Genomic DNA, 11,440 nt, shown 5'->3' with positions numbered 1-11,440 from the left:
GCTGTTATGTTGGCATTTTTTATTTTCTTTTTGTGGACCAGCCTCCAGCAACCCACAGAAGACAAAGCAGCAGTGAAGTCGTGGTCAGAAAGCAGATGGTTGAAGCTCTACAGAACAGAAAATCAGCCTGACCTGCGCCGCAGTGACGCCGTTAACCCTTTAATCCAATCAGAGGCTGTTCAGGTGGACAGAGCAGCTCACGCTGGGCCTTCATGCACCAGGCGTCAGTTTGCTTTATCTGCACAGAAATAACTGGGAAAGTCCATTAAAACATCTGCATGTTTGTTTATTTACAGCATAAAAAATGGAAATGTTTCAAATCCAAACTGAAACAAATGCTGTCGTCTCATAAATGATTTGAGTTCAACGTTAGTCAACAACTCAGAAATGAGCATCCACATGAGTATGAGAGAAAAAAGTAAAAAAAAACAAAAAACTTTTTTTCATTTATAAAAAGCTGTACAAATTCTCAGCAAAAATGAGAATAAAAAATAAAATATTTCATTGAAAAATTTTCATTTGTTCAACTTGAAAATAAGCTAAAAAAAAAAATAAAATGTGGTCATGAGGGGAGCCCTGCAGCCAGGATGCTGCCCAGCAGGGTTCGATCCTTCAGAGCGTTTTCCACGTCCTTCTCCTCGATCTTCAGAAACACCTGCAGGAAGAAACAAATATTCACATTTCAGACGAAGGCCTCCAATCTTCAACAGACCACAACCATGAAATCTCTCCATCACATTCACTGCGGAGCTGCTTAACGCCCGACTTTAGCTCGGATCAAATAATCGCTCATTTGAACTGATCTACACCTAAAGCCGCAACGATCGACTGGATATTAATCTTAAACATGACCAAAGAAAGGAAGGTTACGGCTTTTTTAGCAAGAAGTTTAAAAGAAAACGACATCTGATGAAAAATTCAGTTTCCTTGACCTTGCTCGGGGTAACCTTTAGGCGTTTAGAGAACAAAAAGTTTCTGCTCTGGTCTCGTTTACTTTTATTCTCTCATTCTCAGAGTAATGAGAGTTATCTTTCAGTGTCTTTTTACCCTCTGAAACACCCCGTCTCTCCCCCATCAGACAGGCTGAAATGGCCGTCAATGTAAAAACATCTCAGGAGCCGCTGACGGTGATGTGGGGTGATGTAATGTTGTGACAGAGGGACGCCGACTGATGTTTGTACCTTAGTGAGACGAGCCTCTTTGGCCTTCTTCAGGGCGAAGATCCCTCGACTCTCCAGCAGACCGCAGAGGGACAAACACTCGCCCTGACCCACCGCGGACACCTGCCGCTGGGCACACAGACGACTGTACACCTCGTGGAGCTGAAACACAAGTTTCCCACCATGTTAGCGTGTTTAAAACAGCAGTCAGCCTGGGCTTCAGCGCCACCTGCTGGACGCTCAAAATAGCATCAGCTTCAACTGCTTCAGGTCACCTCTAAAGATTGTGGTCTGTCGTACAGTAGTTTGGCTTTCATTTGCTGCAGGTTTGGTTACAGTCAATACAGATTTAAATCCACTTTGCTACCATGATTAACTTTCATATGCCAGCAGGAATAACAAAGCTCTTAAGACCACACAGCGACCTCCCTGGACTCCTGCTCAGGATCACGCAAAGTCACATCTGCTTTTTGTTGTGTCCTCTATATAAACACAACAGGGCCTGCGCCTCACCTTGCCGAGGGCGACCTCTTTGCTCTTTCCGTTGCGTATGAGCAGCAGCAGGCAGCAGACCAGCAGCTTCTGCTGCAGGGGGAAACTCTCTCCATCAGAGCCGCTGCACTGAGACGCCATCCGGTCACCGTACACCTCTGACAGCACCCGTGCTACTTGAGGAAGGCTGACCCGCGACGCTGCATGCACCAAAGGATGAGAAGAGTTAGTTCACGTGTGTCGAATCAGCCGACTCTTGTTCAGACCAGAGGCATTCGATCACTGAGCGCTCACCTTTAGTTTCAGCTTGTTGGTCTGATGCCTTCTTCCTCTCATCAGACTCCACAACCTCAACAGCTCTCCTGAAAACAAACGAAAATTAGTCCGATGAACAAATTCAGCTGCTGGTCTGATGCGGTTTAACAGCAGAGATGAACTCGTGGAGAATCAATCACAAGACGGAGAAAGGAAAAATTGTCATTGATGAGTTTAACCAGCAGAAACATGGACAGAAACTCTTACCTGCAGATGTCCAGGGCTTTCCTGGCGTCTCCTGACACTGCTGACACTTTCCTGGCACAGAACTGAACCGCTGAGGCGTCCATGATCCCTTCTGCTGATGCCTGACAGGAGAGACAGTGAAACACATCAACACAAGTCCCGTAAAAAAAAGTCTGAATGCAACATGTGACAGTCATCCCGCTCGGCTGCTTACCTGAACGAGTCTGTCCTGCACGATGGCGGTGAGCTCCTGCCTGCTGTAGGGAGGGAAGTGTAACAGCAGGGGGCGACAGTGAGGCCGGGCCTGCAGGCGGGGAAGGATGCGGTCAGTCAGGTCCAGAGCGTTGGCGATCCCTGCAAAACCAACAAGGCTCAGACATCTTGACAGGACAAACACAAACACGGTGCATCTGTCCACCAGATGTAAGAAGACGCCGTGGACACAAACTGATTCTGTTTCAAGTCTCACATACGATCGTTCGTTTTCTGCACAACAGAGACAATAGATGTAGAGAAAGAGCTGAAAATGAGTGTTAGTTAAAATGTTGTTCCTGTCCAGGAGGCTCTAGCAGCTGTGTCTTACCGACGAGACAGAGGCGAGACTTCGGCAAGTACGGCCATTCAAAGATAGTGTAGAGGACGTCCTGAGCTTTACTGTCCAGCTGGTCCATCTCGTCCAGAACAAGAAGCCTGAGGAGGGAAGACGGACAGTGAGCCTCATTTATCACTGGATGCTCTGGTTCTGTCGTGAATGAATCAGGTCTCTCTGGCCCGAGAGAGACGTCAAGCGGTCAGTTCGAAATAAAATCAAACAAACAAACGTGTGTTAATTTAGCACTTCCGAAGTGTGACAGAGTAACTCTTTCATTATCTCAATTTATGATCAATAGTTCACACAATTATATGCTGAAATTACTGGAAGTAAGCCTGGGATCTATGCCGGGTTACTCACACAGTGGGCCCCGGGGCCGCCAGGAACCTCCGCAGCCCAGTCTGTCCGCCAGGTGCTCTCAGCTTGTCAGCCAGCAGCGGGAAGATGGCGTGGGAGCTCCGCAGAGTCATACAGTTCACCACCACCGTCTGCACTGACGACAGCTCGTTCTGACGGGACAGAAGACACGTTTTAAACAAAGAACACACGACAACAACAATAACAAACAGTCGAGTGTCTGTTATTGTCACTTCTACTAGCACTGTTAAAGCACCTTCATGTCCTGCAGCACACAGTTGAGGCAGGCCGTCTTTCCGGTCCCCGGGGCTCCGGAGATGTAGAGGCTGCCGGGGAGGCCCTGTAGGACCTTCTCCTCCAGGAAAGATCGAATGGACGCCCGCTCTGCCTCCCGGGACAGGAGCCGCTCGGGGAAGGCGGTGTGGAGCGCCTGCTTCACGCCCTGGAACCTCGACTCTGGGGGAGAAACGTGGAAACCAAAGGATGAATGATGCTGAACAGCAGAAGGACTGAAGTCAAATCTAAGATCAGTGTGCTGGACAGACGTGAGACAGAGACAGCTACGGCTGGTCAAATGACTGAGGGACCACACATTGGCAGAAATGATGGTTGCCTCGCTCGACCAGCAACTGTCATGAAGCTCTTACTTTCTCCAAAGAGGCGAACGACTGGCAGCTTCTTCTCTGAGCTGTGGCGGGCCGGGCTTCTGGCGGGCGTTTCCTGTCGCCTCGGGGACGATCTGGCGGTCGGAGAGAGCGGCTGACGTGGCGATGATGGGATCAGCTGTCGCCGGGCTAACACCGGTGAGTTCTCATCGAAGCCCGGTTTTCGTGGTGAAGCTGCAGACGGTTTGGTCAGCTTCGGCGGTGAACCCAGCAGGCCGGCGCCAAGGTTACAGCCGTTGTCGTCACCTTGACAGATGAGATACAGCATTGATTAATTTCCGAGGTGAAATCAGTGTGGAGTAACTCGAATCAGGCAGATAACTGAGGGTGAGATGCTGCTTACACAACCTACGCAGCCATTAAGGTGTGTAATCCCCACACAGTCTGGTGAAGAGAGAAAATACTGGACATGGGGTCCACTTCCTGTACGGAGCCTCACCTGTACGCTTTCTGGGGCTGAGTGGAAACCGCTGCTGAAGACCAGCAGGTGAGGGCGGTGTGGGTTGGGCCTCGGGGCGTCTTGGAGAAAGCGGTCCGATCCGGGTCAGGGCGAGGCGTTGGGGTTCAGGTTTGGTCGGCGATGGAGCTGGAGGCTGCTCCAGCTGTGGCGTCTTTGAGCGAGAGGAAACTCTGCAGGATTTGCGGCGAGGGAACGGCAGCGTGGGCTGAGCCTGGCCCCGGGAGCGTGTGCTGGGCATTTTGTGTTTAACCTGGAACATAAAGAACGGTGATCCATCAGTACCGACCACCAGATACTTCCTACTTCCTGAATATAAATTACAGCATGGTTTGATTTTTCTCCAGACTGAGACAAAGGTGTGGCTGCTAACGAGGATTTAAAGTTTTTCTAGGTTGCTTACAGTGGCTGTTGTTGTCCAGTTATACTCTTAATTATAAAAACTCCTCTAAACGTGTTTCATCTCATGTGACTAACCCTGGTTTTCCACGTGTGGCTGCTCTCACATGTAAATGACAGATTACAATAAAGTTTCACCGAATTTGGTTCCTATAAATCAAAATGACTCAATGTTAAACATCAGATTACCCGAAACATGTAAGATGCTACTTAGAGTAACATGTTTTAACGTTTGTTAAAGTTAAGAAATCCTTCTCTTAGGTTTATCTTTATGTTTAAAGGCCCGAAGAACAAACAATACAGTGAGCTTGTTAAATGGCGCCAACACAGCTGAGGTCCAAAGGCGGCGCCTTCATTACAAAAACCTCAATTTCAGCATGAGCATGACTGAGCTTAAACCTAAACCACATCGTGTTAACATGAAAATCACTCTGAGGGAAAAGTTTGTCGATACATAACGTGAAAAAGAGGCTAATCAAGACAAACTAATGACTCAACTCCGCTGCAGAGCCGGACTCTCTTCCGGCTACGATGAACAAAATATTTCACGTCTTCACACTTAAATGAACGTGTTGCTGGTGAGTTTACCTTTCCAACGAGTTCAAAGAAGTCTTCCCAGCTCGATGTTACGTGTTTTTGCTTGTCTTGAAGTCCTCTCTGCGTCTGCTTCTGTCTGTCTTCTTCTGACCTCAGCCTTGCGCCAAATGTCTTCTACCTCCGCCTCGATCAGCTGAGTTTCCCGCCGCTGCTCTCTGATTGGTCCGCTTCCTGGCCATGGCAACAGCCTCCGTGGTGATCATTGGCTCAGAGTACAGGCGGACGTTACGTCAGAGATGACAAGCCGGCAGGCCTGTGGCGGGAGTTTGAGTTGAACGCTATTTTGGCGGAATCTAATTTTCCCGGGAACTCAGTGTTGTTTTGTTGCATCAGTAACGCGGCGAGGTTTTCGGACCAGAGTCCTGTTAAAATGTTACAATATTACTTTTACTTTAAAAGATCTGAATACTTCTTGCTCCACTGCTGCTTCATAATAGTTTAAACTACAGTAATTTATTGGGTAATAAGATACGTTTTATATTAAAAGTGTATTTCAAAGTTCACATATGTGTATCTGGGAAAATTAAACTGTGGGTGGATAATAAAAGTAAAGTGTCAGGAAATCCAAGTACAAGTACCTCAAAATCGTGTACAAGTACAGAACTTCAGTACAGTTACATTCAACCTCCTGGAAGTATTTGCTACTTCCCACTTCAACTTGATAACATTTGACAGTTGTTGATTACGGTTATGCAAAAAAGACATGCAACATAATGGGATTATCTACAATATGACAATGATGCTTAAACAGACGTGGGTGACTGACAATATTCCCATAATATAACACTGACAAGAGCTAATCTGTTGTATAACACGTACTTTTAATGTACTTGAAGCACATTTACGTGCTTACTTGTTACTTGTAATTAACTTCTTTTACATATGGTATTACTTCTTTTACTTTAAAGGATTTTAATACTTCCACAGTATAGGATAATATAAAGTTACAATATAGAGCAACAAACATTATTAGTAAATGCACTTGCTTATACTTGTCTGTTAGCTCTGTATATGCTGACATTAATTAGACATGGATATTAAAATTTCATTAACCTTCATTGTTTTGACGTGGAGGAAGATATCTTAAAAACCTGGGCCCATAAATTATCTGCAGGGATAGATACCACAAACATGACAATGGCAGTATGATGCTGTATAAATAACATTTATTTCATTATGACATTTTGAAAGCGCAAAAAGTGATGAATGAAAGAAAAAACACATTCAAGAAAGTTCAAAAGACATCAACACTGATATCCACTTCACAAATGACTGGATGTTGTCGATGTAAACCATTTTTTTCAAGTCAGTGCAAAAAAGTCCCACATCATCATACAGCAGCCCTGCTCAACGATGTGAAACAGTCTCACAACGTTCTGACACAAACACAGATATGAACAGTTTTATGAATGAGGACGGAGGCCAGCAGAGAGTTTTACAGTAGTCTGACCAGTCTGAGATGAATGCATGAACCATTTCCTCAGAGCTGCCTGCAGATTCAAGTCTTCTTACTCTTGATGTAATGTTATTCAAGTGATGGAAAGCTGCCCTCCTTTTGTTGCAATGTAACTTTAAAAGTTCAGAGCTGAGTCCAGCCTCACAGTGAGGTTAAGGCACACTGTTACTGACAATATCAATGAAAAGTGTTGTGGGTTTGTTCACTATTACTGCTACAGAGAAACGCGGTCCCTGTCTGGTTTCTACACTCAGGTGAAATATGCAATGTGAGCAGATTTTGCAGAGTACGTCTACAGCTGCCAGCAGCTGTATGAAGGCACACTGATGTGAATGTTATTAGTCATGGAAGTCTTTAGTCATAAACCAACCATAAACCAGATGAGGGCGCTACAGGAAAGGTTAGAGGAATGAAAACTTTTTAGACTTCATCCTAAGGTGAACTTGAACGTCTGTAGTAAGTTTTTTTGCTACAGACGTTCAGACGTACTTATTTGCATTCTTTATAGATAATACAAGTTGCATATTTGTATTTTTAGGAATGTGAAAAATATTTTGCATATTTGGGCCCAGAGGTCAGAAGTGGGGGTGAGTGACAGGCCTTCCTCCTATTTTACTGATGCATAGAAAATGGTTGGTCCCACTTTGATTCAATTGTGAATATTTTTAGTGGCATTTTGTTGACTGGCTCAGAAGAAAAGTTCCTTTTCTAACGCTGTGAATCTAGACCAAATGGGGTCATATTGCTGGTGTGTCTGTGGTGTGCAGCACCTTCACTGGTCCATTCAGAGGTTTAGCCGTTGTTTGTGCATTAAATACTTTGGTCAAACTTTTGATTGTTGAGGGGATGAACAGCAGCTGGAGCGCTGACCATCACTTGAAGCAGAAAATGCTTCTCAAGCCATTTTCTGCAGGTCTCTCCAGGTCCTCACCCCCCTCTGCTGCTTGAGTGTTCAGCTGTTGCATCTCAAGCCCGTTTTCTGCCGTCTCTGGTTTTTGGTCCTCCCTCCCTTTGAGTCTCTTCGAACGACTCTCTGAGAGAAAGACAAGAAGTTTGTGACACTTATTAAAGGACACTGGTGTTAACTGCCCGATATCTGCTCTGGTTTTCCTAAAAGCAAAGGAGAGGAGTGTTTCATAAATGTGCCATGAATTCACGTAACAAACTGAACCAGGATCAGTCTGTTTCACAAAGCTGGTTTCAAGCCAATGTGAGTCATGTCGTGGGTTGCGGTTGAATAGCCTTTTTAGCTGAGGAAGGTTCCTAGTTGAGTGAAATGACCCAGAAAGTACCTTAGTGGCAGCCATGATAAGAGCTGGTCACTGTGGAAAGAAGTCTCATTGCTTCCTTTCTTGTCTCCTTTAGCATAGGCTATGCTGGACCATTCTTTATGAAAGAGGATGTCGCACAAGCAAGCCCTGCAGACCCATCCACCATCACATAATTACATAGCCTATTGTACATACACCTGTCCCGGACCTCATAATGTTTTCCATCAAGGTCGAGGAAAAGTGTTTATGAGAAGACACAGGAAGTCATTTTTTTGATTATTAGTTTTACTTTGAAACAGATGTGAGACATCAAGCACTGATCGCATCTGAGAGAAAGTGAAAGAACATTTGACAGCATGTTGGAGACCAGCGGCGAGCTCAGTGTCAGAGCAGCTGTTTTTTTTCCTCATTTGTTGCTGCAATCTGTTTATAATTATGACATTATGGACATTATGGACTTTATTTGTATAACTGGCACTGACAATGGACGTGTAGATGAAACATACTATTCAACAACAAAGATAACTATCAGACCCTTCAGCTCTCTACCTGTTAAATTGTTACTTGGCTTTACATGTGAACAAAACTACATTTCTCCTTTTGAGGTTGCAGCCACGGGTCATTTTTCTAGCTGTATTTTGATCGGAGCGCATTTAAAAACAGCATAGACAGCAAAAAGTTACACTAAAGAGGAACTCTCAGTCTGTCAGAGTCATTGTAACACTGATTCAACATGAGCTAAAGCTAAGCCTGAAGACTAAACTGTCAGGTCGGACTTATTTAAGTCCCCTAACATGAAACGATTTCCTGAAAACAAGCCTGGCTCACTGATCTCAGCCTGGGTTCACTGGTAATCCTGCTTCATTTAACACCCCTCAGGACGTTAACGGTTGCTAATAAAAAGCTGTGGAGCAGAAGTTTGTGTTTTAACTTACGTATGATTCCAGTCATCAGCAGACCCACAACAAGGACAAAGAAGACAACAGAGGAAATGGCTCCAGCATGGACAGGCTTCCTGCTTTCACCGTCTGAACGAGGGTTGTCCGTCCCAGCTGCTTCTACCAGCAGAGGTCTTGCTGTACTGGATGTGTCACTCTCCGTCTTTTCTTGGTTTCTTTTTGCTGTTTCACGTGACAACAATGTTGCAGTTAGACAAAAGTGACATGGCTGTGCCCACAGGGGTCGCTGAGACAGAAGACTCCTGAGACAAATAGAGAGGATCAGTACCACTCTCATGTCTGTACTTAAAGTATGAAACTACAGCCAGCAGCTGGTTAGCTTAGCTTAGGACAGAGACTGGAAACGGGGAATGGGAAACTTTTGGATCAAAGCTTTGGCTGCGGCTAATGATAATGTCATTACTAAGACATTAACAGGCAGGAAAAGCAGCTGCTGTACTTTTTAATTTTTGCGTCTGAGTTCTACAGAATTAGCTTCACGGTGCTCACCAACAACGAGGACAATGGTACAACCGGCTCTCCATGCCGGGACAAAGCATCTGTAAGGTCCGCTGTCAGACGGCTGGACTGAGGACAGCCGCACGCGCAGGATTCCTGAGCTCAGCTCTTTATGGCTGAAAGTTGTCCTGCCTCTGTACTGAGCCATCTGTGGATTGTAATGATCTTGTTTATGTCGATAGGAGTGGACCACCTTGTTGAGGTCAGCTCTTTTCCAATCCACTGTATAATTCACCACGTTGACCGGGGGGTCCAGATCACACTGAAGCGTCACGTCATCGCCTTCTGTTGCCTCGATTGGCTCAGTAGGACAAACTATTCGACGCTGTCCTGGAGAAACAAACACAGCATGTAAATACAATTCTGCCAGCCGCTGAGGCGCGCGCTGTACAGTACAGCGCTGTACAGTACAGCGCGCGCCTTCCACAGCCTGTACAACAACCTACACGCGCTGTCCATCTATGGCAAGCCGTCAGAAATACACCACATTCAGTCACGTTTCAACTTCATTACGGCGTAGGAGACGCCATTTTTTCACATTTTACGGCGTTTTTTAAGCCGTAATGCACAAGAAGAACGCCACTTCCCTGTCAGAAAAACGCCACCCGGAATGAAGTTGAAACGTGACAGAATGTGGATGGCTGGCCACCTGTCAGAAAAAGAGAGGTGAGAACTCCTGTTTGAGTAGTAGAACGCGAAGTGTTGTGGTTTTTCATTGTGGTGTGAACTACCCCTGGGAAACGTATCTCCCATTTCTCTGGATATACTATATCAAAAAAGAAAAAAAAATGTGTTGAATGAAACAGGTTGCCTTTTGCAAACCTATTTCTTGGTTTAAACTGAGCAGTTGCAGTCACTGGTATTCACTTGCTGTGCAAGTTTATGTGATTATCTTATCGTTAGGATGTGAGTAAAGGCGACCATAGACAGACGAGAAAAATATTCATGCATATAATCTGACTCTGGTTTAAGTTGTTCTCAGTGTTACACACATCGAAACAGTCATAGCTGAGCAAAAAGAGGTAAAATACACAGAAAACTATCTACATAAGCCACAGGCAGGGTAACAAAACGCGCAAGTCTGTATACACAGTTATATATAAAACCACCAACAATACACGATGTTAAATCAAAAACCATATTTCCCTGCAAGTAAAAAAAAGAAGAAAAAAAGAACATGGATAAAACGCGAATTCTGACAGTGAAGATGAATCATGATGATAATGAAGAATAAACTTACCCGTGATAAGTTTAATAAATGGTAAAAGACTGAGAAAAGTCACAAAAATCCTCATAGTTAAGCCGGTAGATGTTCCCTGCTGCTCCTCAGTGCGCGCACTCTGCGGAGTGCAGCGCTGAGCAGTAACACTTATAACGCGAAGGAGGCGGAGTGACTGGGTCAGGACGGAATGGGGGATTCCACATAAAAGCAACACTCATCTTCAGCAAACAGGACAGCAGTCTGCATTTGATACACGCCCGGAAGACTAGATGTCAAAAAGTAAAACAACATGTTTTGTGTTTGGACATTCAGAAGGAAATGGAATTTAGGTCGATTTGGCTTGTTGCACGTGAATTCTGATTAGTGAATATAATGGTCATGTTGGTCAAGCAAAGTTTCAAGCCATCTCGAGCAAGGACAGAGGGGAACAAATGTTTACAGCAGCAACCACTATACACTTACTAAGTCTGATGACCCACAAGAAGCTGTGAGCACCTGCAATGAAACTCCATGAATATTAAGGTGGAGGTGTATGTGTGAATGTGAGAATATGTTTTCATCATTTCAGTGAAAATGTAGAAACATTAAGACAATCTGATGAGTCTTTTATTTGCTTGCGCGCACATCACTCAGGTCAGTTTTCAGTGCGGTGTGTTTTATTGGCATGAATATCAAGTGAACAACACTCAGCAGCAGTATGTGAGCTGTGAAGAGAGTCATGTGTCATTGTTTCTTTGGCTGTGACTGAATTAAATGGCACCTTTCACTGTATCATCATTTTCTCCCTGCGATGACCCATACTTCCTCCTTGAGG

The 11,440-nt window shown here is 45.0% G+C and overlaps 1 protein-coding gene across 1 annotated transcript; it reads right to left on the bottom strand.

Moving 5' to 3' along the window:
* Positions 1 to 267: 267 nt before the first annotated feature.
* Positions 268 to 5,342, bottom strand: cdc6 (cell division cycle 6 homolog (S. cerevisiae)). The gene is made up of 12 exons (XM_070987331.1): positions 5,212 to 5,342; positions 4,207 to 4,477; positions 3,750 to 4,013; positions 3,359 to 3,558; positions 3,106 to 3,254; positions 2,737 to 2,843; positions 2,368 to 2,507; positions 2,175 to 2,275; positions 1,947 to 2,014; positions 1,674 to 1,852; positions 1,182 to 1,322; positions 268 to 655 (listed from the first exon to the last, which is right to left on the bottom strand). Exons 2-12 carry the CDS (start codon positions 4,463 to 4,465, stop codon positions 563 to 565), a joined length of 1,701 nt encoding a protein of 566 aa, XP_070843432.1. The 5' UTR covers positions 4,466 to 4,477; positions 5,212 to 5,342; the 3' UTR covers positions 268 to 562.
* Positions 5,343 to 11,440: the final 6,098 nt, after the last annotated feature.

The sequence above is a fragment of the Chaetodon trifascialis genome, chromosome 2 (genome assembly GCF_039877785.1).
Source record: "Chaetodon trifascialis isolate fChaTrf1 chromosome 2, fChaTrf1.hap1, whole genome shotgun sequence".
NCBI lineage: Eukaryota > Metazoa > Chordata > Actinopteri > Chaetodontiformes > Chaetodontidae > Chaetodon > Chaetodon trifascialis.
This window is presented reverse-complemented; position numbering and strand designations above follow the sequence as displayed.